The following is a 21,159-nucleotide window of genomic DNA, read 5'->3' as shown; positions in this document are numbered from 1 at the left end:
CTGAATCGATGTCACCCCTGCATTGGCAACATCGCTAGATCCTCAGCACCCCTGGGTTCCTGAGGGACTCCCAATCTAGTGCTCCTCAGCACAGGAAAACATGCCCACCAGATCCAAGACCTATGCCCTAGAAAAGTTGTGACAGGAGATCACCAAACCAGCAAGAAGAAAGGGAGGGTGAGGTGCCAGCAGAAAATGGTGCTGAGCCCAGCGTTACGCAGCCCTATATAGGCTGGACAGCCAATCAGAGGCCGTGAAGCCAAAAAAGAACTCCCCCCTCCAGCCTCCTGGCCAATCATGGGGCTGCAGCCCCTGAAATGGCCAATCCCAGGCCACTTCCACACTGTAAGAGGACTTGGAAGTTGTAGTCTCCCAGTCCAGAAGTGGCCTGGCCTCCCAATGGCAGTGCTTCCTATCCTAGGGCATCTGGAAGTTGGAGTCCACAATCCTGCCCGCCGCATTGCGGTGCCCGAGACCTTGAGCCGCCGCGTGGGGCCCCAGGATGCCTCGGACCTCTAGGGAGAGCCACTTACTCCCCCATAGTGACATGACCTGTCCGTTAAGTCGGGCGGTTGCATTTGCCACTGAAATTTTTAATATTTTTATGATTTTAATTGTACAGTTTTAACTTATGTTTATATATGTTCGCCGCCTTGGGACCCATTTTGGGAGAAAGGCTGGATAAAAATAACATAAATAATAAAATAATAATAAAGAATAATAATAAATAAATAAAACTGCAGCTAATGCTTGCTAAGCTCAGGTTCCTAGGAACTGTCTTAATGGAACAGAAGAAAGATCTGTTTTGTCCCAGTAGTCAGTTTCCAACAGCAGTCAGCCAGCTGCAGCAAGAAGGCAGCATTCAATATTCAGTATCCTGAACATGGAAATTCCATTTAACCACCATGGTTAGCACTCATGGACACATTTCCCCATCTTAACTTGTGATATTTTCCTAACTTAGCCAGTCTGTTTCGGCTATGGCATGAATATATCATGGGGTTGGAAATATTAAGAAGAAGAAAACAAAATCATAACATGTTTTTTTTCAAATGCCAGGAAACCTTGAATCTTGAACTGAGCTGTTCAACAGTGGAACATGTTCCCTCCAAGTGTGGTGGAGTCTTCTTCTTTGGAGGCTTTCCAACAGAGGCTGGATGACCACCTATCAGGGGTGCTTTGATTTTATATTCCTGCATGACAAAATGGGGATGATGACCCTTGAGGTCTCTTCCAATTCTATGATTCTGAAAGGCTTTTGCCTGCTATAGAAAAGAGAGCAAAGAGAGGGCTAATTGGATCTCCTGAGGGAGGGAGTTCCACAGTCTGGGAGCAATGACTGAGAAGGCACTGTCCTATGTCCTCAGCAGGCAAGACTGGGGGGATGACCAGACTGAGAGAATGCCCTTCCCTGAAGGTAAAGACTCAGCAAGAGACAAAGGCCAGCCTAAATAAAAACCTCATTGCATTCCATCAGAAGTCGAGCAGAGAGGCAGCTAACCAAATCTCCCATGGGAGGTAATTCCACAGTCTGGGAGCAGCCACTAAGGACATTACCACACAAGGGTGGTTTTGCATTTTCATTCGTGCAATTGTTTTCTCGTGATTGCAACGTTTTCAATAACGTTACAGAAACAGTTTTTTTTTCCTGCATTACCTGAGATTGTCCTTGGTTTATGATGAATATGTTCCTCATCTGTTTTGCCCCTTGTCTCCACCTGTTTTTTCTTATGCAGTACACATGCATGCTTTTTTTTTAAAAAAAAATTCACATGCACAAGATTAAAACCACACAACGTATTATTTATAGATGGAAAATCAAAATCGCGCTGATCAAATAATATATATGCCCTTCCTTGGATCCAGAGAACAAGGAATGGAAGTGGCATGATGTAAATGCAGTGGGGTGAACAGCTGAAGTCACACCTATTATCTTACAAAGTGGAAAATGCATTCTCGATACTGCAATGCTAAAGAGATTGGCACATGTATAACTGCATAAATGAAGTGAAATAGACAGTCATTCTTGGGTATCTCTCATAAATGTGGTGTTGCACTATAAAAATGACAGAACAAGTTAACAATGGATCAACAATGTGCAGTAACGGGTGGATGGAGTTGGTGAAATTCCAGTTCAGAAGGCCCCATCTCTTGTGTCCCCACCAAAATTGTAGTCCAAAAATGAAACTCCCCCAAATCTTTTGGTGCTTGCTATCCAGTCCCAATGAGTCTCACAACCTGTCTTTTCTGACCTTGTTTTTGTTGTTGTGTGCCTTCAAGTTGTTTCCAACTTCTGACAACTCTAATGCAACCCTATCACGGGGCTTTCTTGGCAAGATTTGTTCAGTGCGACTTGTCCAAGGTCACCCAATGGGTTTCCATGGCTGAGCCGAGATTGAAATCCAGTCTACATTTGACACAAATGCTGTCATTGTTCATTAAGCAGTACCACCATGACCTTCTTTTAGTGGGCCACAACCAAAAAAAAAAACTTTATTGCTGATGTTGTGTGCCTTCAAGGGAGCGTGACTTGCCTAAGGTCACCCAGTGGGTTTGCATAGACAAGTGAGGATTTGAACCCTCATCTCCCAGAAAAATAGTCCAATTTTTAAACCACTGCACCACACTGGGTCTTCTGACCTTACAGTTCCTTTTTTTCTCATACAGAAAACAAAATACAGAAACTTGATAATTCGGTTGTAACCACTGGGGCTGGGGCAGGAACAAGGTCACCCTGGGTGAGATTGTGCAAGGGCTGAGATGTTCTCCTCGGCTTGGAGATGGTGCGGCATGTTAATGAATCCCGTATTTCTTGTTTTTCAAGCAGTCACTCAGAATTCTTCCGACTCTGAGAAACAAACATAATAGTCTTAATGATCCCACTGAGCAGTTAAAATTCAAATTGCCAGGCACAGGGAGTGCCGCACCGACAACCACTTTCCGTAAATTACTCTCCAATTTGGTTTGCGATAAAAACAAAAATAAAGGATTTTTTTTAAATGCAAGCATGCATATATGTGTGAGTATGTCTGTGTCTGTGTGTGCATGTATAAAATCTCATTTACGTTCTTCCATGTTTGCTATTTTCCCCCCATAACCTCTTTTTACTGAGGAAGAAAAATAGCACAAAAATTATATATGTTTTAAATGGATGTTCCTTTTGTATGGAACCAACTCCATTTTTCTTTTATGAAGCAGAAAGGCAGGATGAAAATCTAACACTTAAAAAAAAGCATATTGGAGAAATGGCTCACTTTATTCAGAGCCAGTCCAAACTAAGCTTGTCCGTTACGGGTTCGAGTCCCACAGGGATACGACATGAGTTCCTTGGGCTGCGCTCTTAGCTAACCCATCTGCCTCAGTCTCCCTGCTGCAAAGCCTATGGCTAGAATCCTATTGGGCATTTTTGTCTGATGTGTAACATCTGCATTCAGTACTTGAGGTGGATCTACATTGGAGAAATAATACCATTTGATACCACTTTAAGTGCTGTAGCTCCATCCAATGGAAACAGGGATTTATAGTTTCACAAGGTCTTTAGTCTTTTCTGCCAAAGAGGGCTGGTGCCTCACAAAACTACAAATCCCAGTATTCTGTGGCCATGGCAATTAAAGTGTGGTCAAACAGCATTATTTCTACAGCACAGATGCATTCCTAGTTGTAGAAGTGGCCAAAAACAGATTATCTAGGACATGTCCTACATTTCAACCTTCTGTCCAGGAGGAATTCCAAAATGTCCTCCATTTCGGGCATGACTAAGAAGCTTGAATTTATATTTATATGAGTGCTTTTAGCTTTTCATGTCTTGTCTTCAAGGTCCTACATACATGTCCTCTCCTCCTTTGCGGTTAGGAGATCAGTTCACCCTGCCCACAACCGAAAAGTCCCATTTGCCCACCAGATGCGGCTATGAAGGCAGTGAGATAATAACTTGAAAGTTATGGAATAAAATCCAGGGCAGATTTCCCATTGACATGCAAAACACCAGCTGCCACTAGTTAATACTCAGCTACTTGAGATGGGAAGGGAGGGGAAGTTTTCTAGGCTCAATTCTGTAAATATTCTTTGGCTAAAAACTGTTCAGGTCCAGCAACTAAATTCTGTCAGGCCATTCATTAGACATGATGAGTCAGTCTGAGGTCTAATCTGCACTGAGCAAATAATGCACCACTTTAACTGCCATGGTTCCATGCTGTGGGATTCGTAATTTTGTGGGATATTTCGCCTTCTGTGTGAGAGGGCTCTTGAGCCACAACAAACTACATATCCAAGCGGCCGCCCACCTCACCAGGCAGGCTGCTTTGCCGCCGGGAGCCACGCTGCAAGGCTCCCAGGCTTGCCCCAGCATGCCTTACTGCTATTGGGCTGGTGTGAGGAGGAGAGGTCCTTCCACCTTAGTGGACTGCTCTGGGAGGCATGAGGACCTCTCTAAGGTGTGTCCCGGTCCTCAAGGGCAGCCCATTGGCTGGGTTGCCTTGGGGGAGGGGCCACCATGCCTGCTATGCATGCTGGGGCCTGGCCTATATAAGGGCCATGTACTCTGGCTCCCGTGGCATTCGCTGCTCGGCTCTCCCACCTTTGGGTTGGTGGTTTTAGTCACAACTTCAGGGGCGGCAGCATAGGTCATGGATCTGGTTGGTGTGGTTACCAGGGCTACGGAACACTGGTATGGGAGTCATTAAGTACCCGGGGGCGATGAGGGCATACGTTGTGGCCATTGTGGGGGTAGCGCCTGCCAGTGACTAGGGGCTTAGAGAACATGTGAGCAGCTGGTGGCATGGCTGCGAGATGGCGTTCCTTAGCCACTAGGTCATCCCATTGCCTGGCGGTCATCAGGCATGCGGCTTATCAAACAACCAGGGGGTTGTTCGATACTACAGATCCTGACCTCATGCTTTGGGCCAACCCTACCAATTTTATTTGCTTGCTGAATAAAGTTGTGGCCTTTCCTCCAGCTTTGGCTCATGTGTTTACTTGCGGCGGCCTCCTAGGCAACCTTAATTCCACAGCATGGAGCCATGGGAGGTAAAGTGGTGTCAAACTGCATTATTTCTGCAGTGCAGATTAGACCTCGGGTTGCATTATTGCTGCTGCAACACTGCAGAATTAATGGAGTTTTTGTGTGTAGTGTGTGCCTTTGAGTAGTTTCTGACTTATGCCAACCTTATCAGGTGGTTTTCTTTGCAAGCATCTTCAGAGAGGGTTTGCCATTGCCATCCTCTGAGGTTGAGAGAGTGTGACTTGCCCAAGGTCACTCAGCAAGTTTCATGGCCGTAATTCAAACACTGGTCTCCCGGCGTTCTACTCCAACACTGAAACCACTACACCACACTGGTTTCAAATGCAGTTTGACACAGCTTTAATTGTCCTCATGGCTCCATATTAGGGAATGCTGGGATTTGTAGTTTGATATGGCACTGACAGAGAAGGCTAATTATCTCCTCAAACTACAAATCCCAGAATTCCAAAGCATGGAGCCATGGCAGTTAAAGCAGCGTCAAACTGGATTAATTTTGCAGTGCAGATGCAGCCTATGAGTGCAGAACTGGACCCAGGGGTGAGGGAAAAGGCGAGTCTCAAAGAAACAAAGATGCCATCACAGAAATGGTTTGGAGGATGTCTCCAGAGGATACTGGCAAACATCATCTTTGCCCAGTGCAGAGCTGCATCACCAGCCAAAGCGTACTGTCCTTGGGTGATGTCCTTCTGATAAATATCGAAGCTGGAAGGCTGACAGCTGGCACCAGACAAACATCACACTCGTCAATCTTTCATAAAGAGGGTATGCAAGGATATTGCATCTAACCTTCTCTATCCCTCGCAGACTGAGGTGGGATTCCTCAGGATCTGCATTTTGTCTGATGAAAGGCAGCAGAAGGAAATAAAGTCATGGTGGGTGGGTCTCAATCTGTGCATGGGTTTAGCAATAGCATTTCCATTTCTATACTGCTTATCAGTGAACTCAGCACTCACTAAGCAATTTACAATTTGTAAGCCAGTTGCCCCCAACAAGGTGGGTACTCATTTTACTGATCTACAAAGGGATGGACGGCTGAGTCAACCTTGGAGCCCTGGGATTGAACGCACAACTTTGTGGCTGCAGTACTGGCATTTCACCACTGTATGACCAAGGCTCCTTTGGTTAACCAACATCACGGGTATGGCACTTACTCATTTCTCCCTAAATGGTTTACAGTCACTTTTGCAACCAACGTTTGCCTTTTCCCATAAGAAACCAGCCTTCTCATATACTCAGGTGGCCTCATGAGATCCTGCTTGATGTGCCTTCTGAAGCTGGACTCTAAGGAGCAGGGCTTTCCCAGTAGTAGCATCTACCTCACACAACCCTCTCCTCTAAGGAGCCTTGGGGTGCATCCTCACTGCAGAAATGCAGGTTGACTCCACTTTAACTGCCATGGTGCCACCCGACAGATTTGTAATTTAGTGAGGCACTAGCACTCTTTGGCAGAGAAGGCTAAAGACCTTGTAAAAGTACAAATCTCAGCATTCCATAGGATGGAGCTACAGCACTTAAAGTGGTGTCAAACTGCATGATTTCTACAGGCTTTGAAAAAATATCTCTTTTGGAAAGAAAGTTGACATGGCTAAGGGAACTGATTATTGTTCCTAATTACTGGCTATGTTTTTAGAGTTTCAGTTTTAGAGTATTATATTGGCATAATTTCAGATTGTTCAGTTTAGATCAGGGGTAGGCAACCTGTGGCCCGCGGGCCGGATGCGGCCTGGCAAGGCCTTGGGACCAGCCCCAGCCCGGTCCTGCCGCCGATTGCTGCCAGAGCCTTTGGCCTCTCGCGTGAGGCCTTTGGCCTATCAGGAGGAGGCGGGCAAGAGGGAGCAAGCGGCAGGCAAGGGGGGCAAGCAGCGGGCAAGGGGAGCAATTGTCTATAGAAGCCTCCGAAACATGCATTTATATTAACATTTTTTAAAAAAAATCAGCAAATTTTTAGCGTGTCCTCCATTTTTTAAAAGTGTCCTCCATTTGAAAATTTTGCCCTACATTTACCGATTTATTTATTTATTTAATTTTTTTTGTCTGAGGGACAGCAACCCGGCCCCCAGCTCAAAAAGGTTGCCTACCCCTGGTTTAGATAGATAACTACATAAAGCTGCTTTCTACTTGGGCAAAGCATGATCTTTGGTGGCGTAGTGATTTGCAGCCACTCACTCAAAACCATAAGGTTGTGAGTTCAATACCAGCGAAAGGGCTCAAGCACGACTCAGGCTTGCATCCTTCCGAGGAGGTTGCTAAAATGAGTACCCAGATTGTTGGGGGCAATTAGCTTACAATTGTAAACCACTTAGATATTGTTTGTTCAGTATGAAGTAGTATATAAATGAAGCTGTTTGTGATCCACAGACCACATGCAACCCAAAAGTTGTGCATCCATCCCAATCCCTATTTCCCCCACCCCCATAGCCAATTACCCCACCCAAAAAAACCCTCTGTGGTGCTATTTGGAAGCTTGCTCTATCTCAGTATGGTATCCCTTCAAATATTTAAACATGGCTATCATGCCACCTCTTAACCTTTGCTTCTCCAGGCTAAACATACCAGCTTCTTTTCTTTTTCTTTTCTTCCTTTCCCTCCCTTCTTTTTGCTCTTCTGCTGTGGCTCTCAGTCTTTAGTCACTGACCCTACCAGTTGAGCTTTTGGGGAGATTACATTTAGAACATCTGGAGGACCAGAGGTTGAGAATCACTATGGTAGTCTGAACTACAGCTCTGGCACATGTAATGGAAAATTACCATTCCCTTCTGCAACCACCAACCCAAGGACTGCATAAGATGGAACCATGGCACCTAAAGAGGCATCAAACTGTTGTAACTTTACTGTGTAGATATCCTTTTAGAAGCTAGCAGAAACAATGGTGTGGTTAATAACCTCCACAGTCTAGGGCACCATCTGTACTGCAGAAATAATGCTGTTTGAGACCACTTTAACTGCCATGGCTCAATGCTATCGATTTCTGGGATTTGTAGTTTTGCTAGATATTTAGCTTTCTGCCAGAGAGCACCAGGGAACTATAAATCCCAGGATTCCACAGCATGGAGCCATAGCACTTAAAGTGTTGTCAAACTTCATTATTTTTGCAGTGCAGATGCAGCCTAGGTTTCCAAAGTTATGGAGTGTGTTCCAAAAGGCAGCCGTGATGCAGGTTCTCCCAGCGTGCCAGAGCAGAGAGGGACATAGGTGGCACCCAACTCCCAGCCTCCTATGGATGTACTGTGAGTTAGTTCTGAACGCCTTGGGCAATCTTTTTGAGCCAGGGGCCGGGTTGCTGTCCCTCAGACAACTGGGGGGGCCGAAGCCAAAAAATAAATAATTAAATAATTTTTTTAAAAAAATTAAATATATAAATAAACCAGGACAAATGTAGGACAAAATTTTCAAATGGAAGACACTTTTTTAAAAAAAATGGAGGACACGCAAAAAAATTTGCTGATTTTTTAAAAAATGTTAATATAAATGCATGTTTCTGAGGCTTCTATAGACAATTGCCCCCCAAAGGCCCCGGCGGCAATCGGCGGCAAGATCGGGCTGGGGCCAGTCCCAAGGCCTCGCTGGGCCGCATCCGGCCCGTGGGCCGCAGGTTGCCTACCCCTGGCCTTGGGCAAGAGGATGAGGGTGGGGGGAAGCCTCTTGAGGCTCCCAAGGCTAAATGAATAATGGCAAACGAAGAAAGGCTGAGCGAAAGCGCAGGCCGGATAATTGGACACACATTAGCAAATTTACCATTTGCAATGCAAACCACGCCAGGCTGGCCCACCACGGCTGCTGCCCTGCTTCTCATTCTAAGCAACTGATTCCATGGCTTTCATGAGGCGAGGAAAATGATGTGGAGTTTACATCACTTCTTCCTCTCCCTCATCCGAGGGTTATTACTGGTAGGAGTGGCAGAGAGGCTCACTGTTGACAGATGTTGGTCTCCATGTTAGTAGTGAAGTGAGTCCATTCCAGGTTTTAAAAAGTATTTTAAAGAGAAAAAAAACCTCCTCCTCTCTTTCTATCCTGTCATTTTATCTTATTCTTATTCCTATTCTTTTCCTATTCCATCCTAATTTCTATCCTGCAACATCCAAAACCCACCAAACAGTGATACCTTTATTGGGACATCCAAAATGCACAATCTACATGTTGCAAGCATTCAAAGCTCCATTGGCTTCTTCATCAGGCAAAAACCATCCAGGAGAAAAAAAACTGAAGATGTTAGTAATTGGCCTGCATTTTGCTGTTTTTGTTCTCACTTCAATTGGTATGGAGGGCTATCTCTTGCAGGCTGGCATCTCCTCTTTCTGGACATGTGGCTACTGGGAGATGCTCACAGTCTAAGACAGGGGTAGGCAACCTTTTTGAGCCGGGGGCCGGGTTGCTGCCCCTCAGACAACTGGGGGCCAAAGCCAAAAAATAAATAATTAAATAAATTTTTAAAAAATTAAATAAATAAACAAACTGGGACAAATGTAGGACAACATTTTCAAATGGAGGGCACTTTTTAAATAAAAAATGGAGGACACGCGAAAAAAATTGCTGATTTATTAAAAAATGTTAAGATAAATGCATGTTTCTGAGGCTTCTATAGACAACTGCCCCACCATGCCACTTGCGCGAGACGCCAAAGGCCCTGGCGGCAATCGGCGGCAGGATCGGACTGGGGCCGGTCCCAAGGCCTCGCTGGGCCGCAGGTTGCCTACCCCTGGTCTAAGAAATTTAACATCCATTTGCAACACAAAAAGAAAAAAAAAACAGAAAAATATAGGCCTATTACTTACATGTTCAATTTTTTTCTCCTGTATGGTTTTTAACACCTTTGCTAAATGATGTAGCCAGTGGAACTTTGAAACATGTATACTATGCATTTTGGTTGGCCCAATAAAGGTACCTCTGTTTGGTGGATTTTTTATGTTATTGGATTTGCTATATGGCCAACACAGCTCTGTCCTATTTTATGCTATTCTTATTCCATTCTATTTCCATTCCCACCCTATTCTGTTCCATTTCTCTCCTGCCATTCTATCCTGTTCTGTATTATTTTATTCTGTTCCTATTCTTCTGAGCCCTTTTGGGGCCTCTTTGCCAGTTGTTTTGGGCAACACAGAAGCTGCGGAAGGAACACTAAATGTTTTTATCTGAGCCTCAGTGCTCAGTGTGGTACTGAGTATCGGGCTCCTTCATCCAACCAATTACCCTTCTTTTATGCCTTAACAAAGATGGGATGATAAATCTGAAAGAGGACGAGAGAGGACGAGGATCCTTCTGTGCTTTCTTGCTCATCCTTTTATCTTCGAACAGAGGAAGCTTCCTGAACCCTGGCCAACAATTCACTCAGGCTAATGAAGTGTATAAGTAACGAGATTAAATAATCGCAGACCATTATTAGGCTGCCTAATACAGATGGATCTCCAAACTGCAGCAGATTCAGCGAGGGAGCAGTGACGGCGGTGGTGTGGAGACAACTCGCACCTGGTTCAGAAGATTTCTTCATTACAGGAGGGATGGTGATGGAAATATCATCTTCCGTATGCTTATGACTTTGAGATCCTGCATGGCAGGTGGTTGGACTGGATGGCTCTTGTGGTCTCTTCCAATTCTATGATTCTATGCCCCAACTGCCACCTGAACAGATCTCCCTCGCTCACTGTGACTGCAGCATTTGCCCTCATGGCAACAGTGCCATTGTTATGACTGTGTAGTGTTAGTGAATATGAAGGAGTTGTATGTCTGTAACCAGAAGACACTATCTGGGGCTAGTCTACACCTAAGTGTATTGTGAGAATTGCTGCAGACTGTCACACATTCACATCGATGCTTAATTATCTTCACTTTCCTGTGCAAATTTCCATCTATTCGGCCTTTACTTATTTGGTTTTGGCAACAACAACAAGAAGAACAACAATAACATTTTTTTGGTCACTGGGAAATACTGCAAGTGCTTTTGTGTATTTCTCAATATTTTCCTCCATATTTAGGACCCTGCTTGGAAACAAATGTGCATCAAACATTTTGCAAAAAGAAAAAAAATGTAGATTATTTTGGTGCAGAAAAAAATTGTTGCAAAAACTGTGTTTTCTGAATGGATTTTTTTTTTGCACATGAAAAATTACTTCTGTGTCACAGCTCTTGAAAACTGAACTGCCCCCAATCCCCCCCTCCAATGAACGAAAGAAAAAGCACTAACATTTTTGCTCTTACTGAAGGACAAATCTTGTGAGTTATTAATATTTCTTGTAAAGAGTTTCTTGGCAGGCCAAAGACATGTTTGAAGTGAAATCTGCCCAGGCTCTTCTGAGGGTGTGTGTTTTGGACCCCTCCAGAACCTCTGGACTGCCCTTTCTTGTGCAAAAAGAGGAGCAATTCCTTCTGCTCCCAGGGATAAGGGGTCACCCTTTAAATAGGCTGTGGGACTCCCTGAATTATCTAATATTTTCAAAAATAAACTGTTTTATTTATTTATTTATTTTTGAAAACCGGAAGTGGACATCTGGATATTTCTGGTGTTTGGGGACCATTTGGGGCATTCTAGCAACTCCTAGTTGGTCCTGGGATAAAAAAAAATTGCCTTGGACTCTGCAGCTGCTCACCACTGATCTGAAGAATGTGTGAGGATCTGACTTACTCCAAGATTTGACAGGACTTCTCATATTTTCTAGCGGAGACCCTGCCTCCTTCTCTATCATGCCCAAAACGTCAGAACATAAGAGAAGCCTTGCTGGATCAGGGCAAAGGTCTATCAAGTCCATCATTTTGTTTTTTTTTCACAATGGATGCTCTTTGAAAGCCCTCTGCTTCAAAACTGCTAGTACTGAGAACAGGTTACATCCTACGGATGTAAAGAATACCCACAAATATGAGAAGAAGCATACTACTACTACTACTAATAATAATAATAATGAAGCCCATGGTCAAGTTCTTGACTTTGACCTGCCCTTGCCTCTTTTTCTTTTCTTTTCCTTCCTTCCCTTTGGAACTTCTTTGCAAAAATTTTGTTTCTACCAAAAACAATTCAATTTGTACAAAAAAGGATAGAGGTTTTGTGCAGAAAACTATAGTTTCCACCCAATCTCCTCTGTATTTTGCTCAGGTGAAATTTTCATGAAAAATTCTGCAAAGGTGGAAGAATATCCCCCAGAGCATGCACAGCTCTGCAATCTTGCCAGGAGGAAGAAAACTTTTCAAATGTGTCATTCCAGTGTGTAAGAAGCAAGCAAAAATTGCTTCTGAGATTGGAGAGCTATTTAGCCTCGGTGGGTTTCAGGTGATGAAGGATCTTTCCAAGCTTCTTCTTTCTCCATAAGTTTTCATTGCACCCTTTCCAAGGAGATTATTGCATATCGTTCTCAGAACGTTCTGCATCGTAACGTGATGAGAACGTTCCTGGAACGGATATTACCGCATTGAGTAAACTGGAACGTGATCAGAACGTGATTGGAACGCATTTTACAGCACAGCGCTTTCTTTTTCTTGAAACCGTTCCCAGAACATATTCCACCGAGGTCCATTCAAGCTGAGAGAAATCCATTCTCTCGTTCCTCCATCTCCTGATTGGCTGAAAGAATGACAGGCAGGCAGGCAGGCGAGCAACTGCAGTGAGGGAAGGTGTGTGTGTGTGTGTGTGTGTGTGTGTGTGTGTGTGTGTGAGGGGGGAAAGAAGGAGGGAGGGAAGGGAAGGGAAGGAAGTTGGGACAAGGGAGAGAAGAGGAAAGGAGGGAAAGAGAGAGAAAGAGAGAGGGAAAGAGGGGACCAGGGCAGAGAACAAGAGGGAGAGGGTCTGGCTCTTTGCTATGGAATTTTGGGAGTTTGCTTGCTTTTGTGTGGTGCTCCAAACAGAGGAGCTTTTGTGGGTTCCTTCCTGGAGGGAAGGAGGAGAAGGCTCTCCTGCCTGCCTCCCTGCCTGTCATTCTTTCAGCCAATCAGGAGACGGAGGAATGAGAGAACGGATTTGAGAACAGATAAGAATACTGCACAGACCTCTGTTGGAACGTTCTCAGAAAGTTACAGCTCTCTGGGAACACATTTAATCCGTCCCCTCCTGGAACACATGCAGAACACATTTAGAACGTTCTGAGAACCCGATTGGAACACATACGTGCGGTATTCTTAAATGTGTTCCGTTCTCATCGTGTTCTCAGAACGTTCTGAGAACCCAGTGCGCTATTCTCCCAAGTCTTTTCATTCTCCCTATAACAAGACTCTCAGGTCCTTATAAAACAAGAGAAAGTCTTAAGAAAGCAGGTGGTGTAGAAGTGAAGCCTTTAATCTAACAATGTACACGCACACACAGAGAGAGAAACATATACTACTGTTTTAGTATGATTTCCAATCTGTGCTGGTTTTAATAATCTGTAAGGCGCCTGGAGTTTCATTAATGCAAAACGGGCAGGCTATAAATACAAATAAAGAGTAATTTATTTCAAGTCAAAATACACATGGTTTCTGAAACTGTAGTTTTAAAGTGGTTTCAACATTTGCTTCCAAAGTGGCTTTAATTACTGTTGTGTGTAATACGTTTTTGCCTCAGATGTTGTTGTCAAATAACCACAGTACAACATGTTGGAAGTAAGGCCACAACTTTATTTGCAAACAATTGGTAGGGTTGGCACAAAGCATAAGGTCAGGATCTGTGCAATCAAACCACCCGATGTAGTCTGATTATTCAAACCGGGCACCCACCCGGTGCTTGGGATGACTTAGGGGCTAAGGAACACAACTTGACCGCAAACCTTGTCTTGCGTTCACCAATTCACAAAGCCCCTAGTCACCGGGAGGCGCTCCTGCGTTCTGGCCCCTGCAATGGCCAAACGCCTGCCCTATTCGCCCCCGGGTACCTATTGACTCCCAAACCAGAGCTCCATAGCCCTGGTACCACAACGTGCAGATCCTGGCCTATGCTGCCGCTGAGTTGTGACTAAAAACCACCTAACAACCTGTAGTGACCTCGAATTCTTACCACCAGACTTTCTCAGAAGAGAGCAATCAGGCCAAAAACAGTTGTATATAGGCCCAAGCTAAGCCTAGTGCAAAGCACCAAGACTTGCTCCCTTCCACAGCTTGGCTCTGCTCTGCTCGAAGCCAAGCAACTGACTGAGGGAAGGGGCCAGCAACATGGCCTTATATAGGCCTAGGCCCTCCCTCCCTGCGTGCTGTGCGGGGCCCCGCCTCCAAGGCCCAGCCCACCAATGGGCAGCCTTGGAGGACTGGAAGCCCCGCACCAACGAAACCGGCTCCCAGAGCGTCACGGAGCAGAAGGGCTGCCCCTTCGGCCCCCGCGCACCAATAGGGAATCGGGCAAGCCCCAGAGCACTCTGGGGCGGGCGACCGTTGCTTATACTGAACAAATTTTTTATGCTTTTGTAGTTTTTTTTGGTGGGGTTTTCAGGCTATTTATGCTTTTAATCTGGACATGTTTTAAGTAGTTTGTATTGAATGCTGCCCTGAAAGATCTTGTGATAAAGGGCAGAAGTGAAATGTTTTAATAAAACGAGACAGACAGACAGATACGATAGATATGTAAAGTATCTTGTAGTATATTTGAGACTAAATGAAAGAAAGAAGTTGATAGCATGAGCTTTTGTAGACGTCTGTATTCTTCAGATGCAAGTTTTATAGATAGATAGACCGATAGATAGACAGATAAATGTTGCTATTATTTTTATTGTTTTAAAGCCAGAATTCAGTTGGGGTCTTGTGTCTTCATAAGTCAACTTATATCTACAGTGAAATAGAAGTGAGGAGTGTTGCAGCATTTAGCAAGAGGCTGCTGTGACATTATGACATATGGGAACTGGCAAAATGACTGCAGCACATCAGAACTAAAGTGTTATCAGTATACTCTTGTCGGTGCCCACATGGTAAAATAACACGTCCTCCCCGCATCCAGTCCAGATGATGCAAGGATCAATCTGCGATTCTGCGATTCTTACCCTTTCCCTCCACCACTCCCTTCTCTTTCTGTGTCGTGTCTTTTTAGATTGTAAGCCCGAGGGCAGGGATCCGTCTAACTAAAAAGATTGCATGTACAGCGCTGTGTAAATTTACAGCGCTTCATAAATAAAGGTTAATAATAATAATAAATAATGGTGTGAACACTTCTGATGACGTATGGCCAATGGAGCACCGAACCCATGTTATACCATCCTTAGAATGGACTGTAAAAACTCACCTTTTGCTCCAGATCTTCTTAGAAAATCCGGAGCCCTCTTGAGTGAAGCTGGGCAGGTGTTCACATACACATGTCCCACTGTGCCACCCACTGCCAGTGGTGCGAGTCAGTAATTTTAAACATAATTGGTCAGAATGAGGTGCCCAGCACATGTACAAACAGCCTGGCATTGCACCAGAGTACCCAAGTAATGTGTGGACTTGGAGGCAAATTTAGGGTCAGAATATTCCAGGATGTTCCTGAAGCATTCTGGCCTGTACAGACAGTAGGAGGATCTCTTAGTACCTCTGAAGTATAGTTAATTTAAAGTTACACAATGTAGAACATGATAGAGAATTCTGTACTGTACATAATATTCTTGTTGTTGCTGGAGTCTGTGTCCCATTATCTCTAGCCAGCAGGGGTTAGGGATGATGGGGTTTCAACAGCATTTGGAACAAACAAACCAATGAACTGCTGCGGAAAATGAGGAGCAAAAAGAATTGGTGAAGTTGTACTCACAATGTAGCAGGGCTCACAGTAGGCTTTCTTCTCCACTGCATAGAAAGGTTGGCCCCGGAGGTTGTTATTGCAGGTCATGCAAGTGAAACACTCCACGTGGAAGACCTGGTCCATTGCTGTGCACCCGGTTCCTTCCCCAACGACATTCTCCCCGCAACGGGCACAGCGGCCTGGAGGAAGGGGGAAAAGAGACACATAAATCAGTTAGCCACACTTTGGCTTATGATCTTCATGCAACAGAAAGGGAAGCCCTCTCGGGGTGAGGATCACCTTGTAAGGCACCTTGGTTCCAACAGTAACCAAGCAGATGACTCCAGCATGACTCCATGGAGCCGGGCTAGCTGACCCCTTTGGTCCCTTCCAACTCTGTGGAGATTATCACACCAAGGCCAATTCAGCAATAATCGTGGTAATGAAAACAAAAAGCAACAGTGACTATAGCACTCAATAGTTTCACACTTCCATCCCTACTACATATGAATTCCAAGGGCTCTTTTCAAGTCATAACTTCAAGCTCTAATGTGCTGCAAGAGAATAAAGATCTTCTCCAATTCAAATACAAGCAGCCAATTTTGTCTGAAGGCGATCAAAGTCTGGTAGGAGTTGCTAACAAAAGAGAGGGCAGAAGAGTGTGTCCATGTGTTTCTTTGTGTGTCTGTGTCTGTATGTGTTTGGGATGTAGCTGGGCTTGTATACTTGTTGAACCTGGGTTTGTTCAGCTCCTTTGCAACTGGGCAAGCTCTTAATGTTTGAACATCGGGGAAAGATACACAGGTTGATTCTCTCTTTTCCAAAATGCCTGGAATCAGAAGTATTTTGGAGGGTTTTTTTTCCCTTTTGGATTTTGGAATATTTGTACATACATAATGATATATCTTGGAGGTGGGACCCAAGTCTAAACATGACATCCATTTATGTTTCGTATACACCTTATACACATAGCCTCAAGGTAATTTTAAAGATAATATTATAAATGATTTTGTGCATGAAACAAAGTCTGTGTACATTGAACCATCAGAAAGCAAAGGGGTCACTGTTTCAGCCACCCATGTGGACGATTTTGGAATGCTTCAGATTTTGGAATTCTGGGCAAGTTAGACTCAAGCTGTACTTATACGTTTCTTGGTTCCCTCGATGGAAAGGGCAGCCGTTCTTCTACAATTTGCACAGACTTGGAACACACACAGCCATGCTGTTCCTCTTAGAAAAGAACTGTCCCTGGGGAGCTGTTAATGCCCCTCAATGAGAGAGATGAAATTAAGAACCATTAGCATAATATTTTACTCAATGCTTTCCTCCAGGGTAACTAGTAGAGAAAGAACAGAATCTTCCCAGGGACCCAAACATGGTTCCATTTTCATGAGGCAGTCTGCATGAAACAGAACAAGTGCCAACATATCTCAGCGTTTCTGTTTGTTTTTTTTTTAATTTTAAATATCAACTCTGGTTTCCCAATATGAATAAAAATTAACTTTGGGGTTGTTTTAGTGTGTGCAAAACAATCATATTCAATCACCTGTGTGCCTTTGCTTAAAAGCACCACTGAGAGTCTCCAACAAAAAAACTAAGGGGAACCTAATGTTACATATAAAACAAGCCAGGGGCCCTTCCACATTGCACAATTATAGCACTATGATTCCACTTTCAAATGCCATGGCTATACGTAGAAATCAAATACTGTATAGAGAAGTGGATAATGATTTAGAAAGATGAAGTGATATATAAATTTATGTTATAATATAAGATATGGAACAATATAGTTGTCCTTAGAGAAAACTTCAGATGGAAAGAGAAGTAATAAACTGTGATTATATATAAAGTGCCCTTCAACTGGGAAAAAATATTTTCAAGAATTATCTAATTATATAAATAGATAGGATATATGTGGATATTGTATGTACAGCACTGTGCAAATCTACAGTACTACATAAATAAAGCATAATAATAATAATAATAATAATAATAATAATAATAATAATATGTAATTTGTATTTGTATTGTTTGTTTTTAGTGTTGGTATATGTTGGTATTGCTGTATGTTTGTGTTTTGTACTGTATAATAAAATATTTAATTTTAAAAAAATGTCATGGCAATATCTTATTGATTTTTAGGATATTCAGTTGAGGAAGGGGCATTTAGAGTCCTCAACCAGAGAGGTCTACTGCCTCAGCAAAGTACAAAGGATTCCCCAAAATGTCCCTGTGGTGATTAAAGTGGAATCATACTGCTATAATTTTGTATACTGTCAAAGGGCCCTTTAGTTGTTCTTTTTTTTTTAACCAAAAACACTGAAAGAACAGTTTAGGCTGAAATACAATGGGACCTTGGCATCCGCTGGCATTTGGTTCCAGTTCCCCCCACGGATACCAAAATTCATGGATGTTCATGTCTCACTAAATACAATGGCACAGTAACATGGTGTCCCTTATATAAAATGACAAAATCAAAGCTTGCTTTTTGGAATTTATATATTTTTAAAATATGGTCAAACTGTGGATGCTTGAATCTGTGAATGTGGACAACTGACTGTATTTAGAATGACTGCTCAGAGAGCTATAGCACCTCCCTAAACAACAGTCATTGTGCTATGATTCCACTTTTAACTGCCATGACATTGTCCTATGCAATGCTGGGATCTGCAGTTTAGGGAGCGGGGTTTAGAATTCTCTGTCAGTGAGCTCTAGTGCCTCCCCAAACTATAAATCCCAGGATACATTAGAAGGCCTCCAAGGCATTTACAGCAGAATCATAGTAATAAAACTGCACAGGGTGAAAGGGACCCTAATCTCCATCCCACTAAGGGTCCATCTACACTATAGAAATAATGCAGGTTGACACCATTTTAACTGCCATGGCCCCATCCTACACAATCCTGGGAGTTTGGCCCTTTCTCTACTTTCCTTTTGCTAGCAGGAGAAGAGCTTTCTATTTAAACAGGCTTTGCACAGTTAACTAGTTATGGCAGAAGGGCCTTTCAGTGTGGCATGATGTACTTATATACAGTAGAGTCTCGATTATCCAACCTTCGATTATCCAACGTTTCAAATTATCCAACATTGCTGCTCAGTGATTTCTTTACATTTTCAGAGGATTGAACTGTTTATACAGTACATATTGTACATCACAATGTTGATCAGTGATTTCTTTACATTTTTAGAGGACTGTTTATACATTACAATGTTATTCCTATAACGTTACTGCAACGTTACTTTTACTGTTACTGCAATAAAACTTCAATACGTTTGCAATTCATAGTGAGTTCAAGGCTTTTCTTGGACCCTCCGGATTATCCAACATTTTCGGCTATCCAACTATCAGCCCGCCCGTTTATGTCGGATAATCGAGACTCTACTGTATATTGTTTAAATGCTATTTCACTGTTTTAAATTAGTGTCATTTTACATGAGATAATTTATTTAATGTTTCTTTAAAATCAATTTTTACCATTGCAATGGGTTTTTAGCTGTATTTTCCATTAATCTACATTGTGAGCTGCCTCAAGTTCTGCTTTGGATGAAAAGGGGTGGTGGTCATAAATAAATGTATAAAAAGAGAAATCACAGGCTGAGATCTTGTACAGCTTGGGGCCAGACTATCTGACAGACTGTTTGCCATTGTCTTCCCCCGAGGCTGAGTTTTAATATTAGTACTATTTAAATATTTTCTAACTTTTATCATTAATGCTTTGGTTTTATCCTTTGAAATTTTTGTAAGGCACCTTGAACCCCATTTTGGGAGAAAGGAGAGATATAAATCCAACAAATAAATAAATCTCTGCAGAAGAGTGAGTGGCGATGGGGTAAGCCCAACTCTTGTTGCTGTTCCTATTTTGCTGCCAAGCCAACATCAACTTATGGCAACTCTCTGAAAGAAAGAGACCTCCAAGAGTCCTAATTATGAACTGTCCTGCTCAGGTCTTGCAAACTCAGGACAGCCATGGCTTCCTTTATTGAATCAATTCACTTGTATTGCAGCCTTCTTCTTTTGCTACTTTTCCACTTTACTGAGCATTATCACCATTTCCAATGAGTCACACCATCTCATGATATGTTCAAAGCACAACAGGCTCAGTTTAGGCAATTTAGCTTCTAGTGAGAGTTCAGGCTTGATTTTCTCTCCAACCCATCCATTTTTCTTTCAGCATCTAATGATATTTCTTTACATTTGAGCACCTTATCAAGTTCCTTCGTTGCTGCTCTTCCAAGTCTCAGTCTTTATCTGATTTCGTGACTACAGTCCCTATTTTCATTTATGATGAAGCCAAGGTATAGGAAATCTTGAACTATTTCAATGCCTTTGTTACCCACTTCAAAAGTTATGTGAATCATCTGTGGTAAAACTTTTGTCTTCTTAATATTCAACTATAACCCCTCTTTTGCCTTTCCTTCCTTACTTTTTATCAGTACTCATGCCAAGTCTTTGTTGTTTTCTACAAGTAATAGGGTGCCATCTGCATATCTTACATTGTCGATGTTCCTTCCAACAATTTTCACATCTGCTTCTACTGACTCTAATCCTACTTTCTATAATTCCCAATGGGCTGCCAGCCCGTTTTTATGTTTATGTTGTTTTAAATCAGTCAGGTTGGTCTTATTGTAAGCAGTACTGTTATCTTTAGGTAGCACATGGGACAGAAATGTTTAAATGTCATGCACAATCACATTGCATGTGCAACTCTACTTCTGTGCCACTGAAGGTAGATGTTCTGCATCAGGCAAAAATGTTCAACCCAGTTCCATAAGGAAACTCACGCATAGACTCAGATTTCTTAGTCTATCCTTACTCCTAAGTAATTGGATAAGCTAGACAATGAAATGAATTAATGCTATAAAATTAAGTAGTGAAGGAGAGATCACTTCCTTTTTCTTTGGACCACAATGAGACATCTTTTGGATGCTATGTCTCACGTTGTGCCCCAGAGTGTTGTCCTGGCTGCAAAGCAACACATGACAAACAGCCAAAGAAACAGAACACGGCGTCTTTGCAGAGCTGAGCTGCAATGTCTTTCTTATGTAAATAGAGCGGACTGAAATATCCACCTAAGGGCTCCCGCAGGTGCCATCAATAACCGCCGTCTCCGCTGCGCCACAGTACACCTCCTCCTCTTCGCCTGAGCCGCCAGCTGCTATTTTTCTAATTGTCGCCACTTTAGGAGTCCCTCCAATAAGTGCTTTTTAGAGATTCATGACACATCCGGCTTTTGGACGGCCGGGAACCCACTGGCAAGGAATGTGGAAAAATCATTATTCCTAATGAAGAAATATTGATGACAAAACAGCATTTCTAGGACAGAGCGTTGAACGCAAATCAACAGTCTAACAAGAGTCTGTCTTCAACTCCTTTAGTTTTTTGTCTTGCACCAGATCCTTTCTTGGACTTCCCAGTGATCAACTTCCCTTCCCAGGATAAGCCCATCAGTGACCAGCACTTAATCTTTTAAGACCTTCTGCCTGAGATGATAATTTGACAGTCAAGGGT

General features: G+C 43.1%; 1 protein-coding gene across 1 annotated transcript in view; it reads right to left on the bottom strand.

Moving 5' to 3' along the window:
- LPP (LIM domain containing preferred translocation partner in lipoma) overlaps nt 1-21,159 on the bottom strand; it is a 319,004-nt gene that overhangs the window by 24,031 nt on the left and 273,814 nt on the right. The window contains exon 10 of the mRNA XM_089508677.1: nt 15,681-15,850. Within this exon, the coding sequence (XP_089364803.1) occupies nt 15,681-15,850 (170 nt within the window). The remainder of the gene's footprint in view (nt 1-15,680; nt 15,851-21,159) is intronic.

Source organism: Sceloporus occidentalis, unplaced genomic scaffold, assembly GCF_023333645.1.
Source record: "Sceloporus occidentalis isolate IW3139 unplaced genomic scaffold, rSceOcc1.0.p SCAF_2, whole genome shotgun sequence".
In the NCBI taxonomy this organism is placed as follows: Eukaryota; Metazoa; Chordata; class Lepidosauria; order Squamata; family Phrynosomatidae; genus Sceloporus; species Sceloporus occidentalis.
The sequence above is the reverse complement of the archived record's forward strand: the minus strand, read 5'-3'. Positions and strand labels throughout refer to the sequence as shown.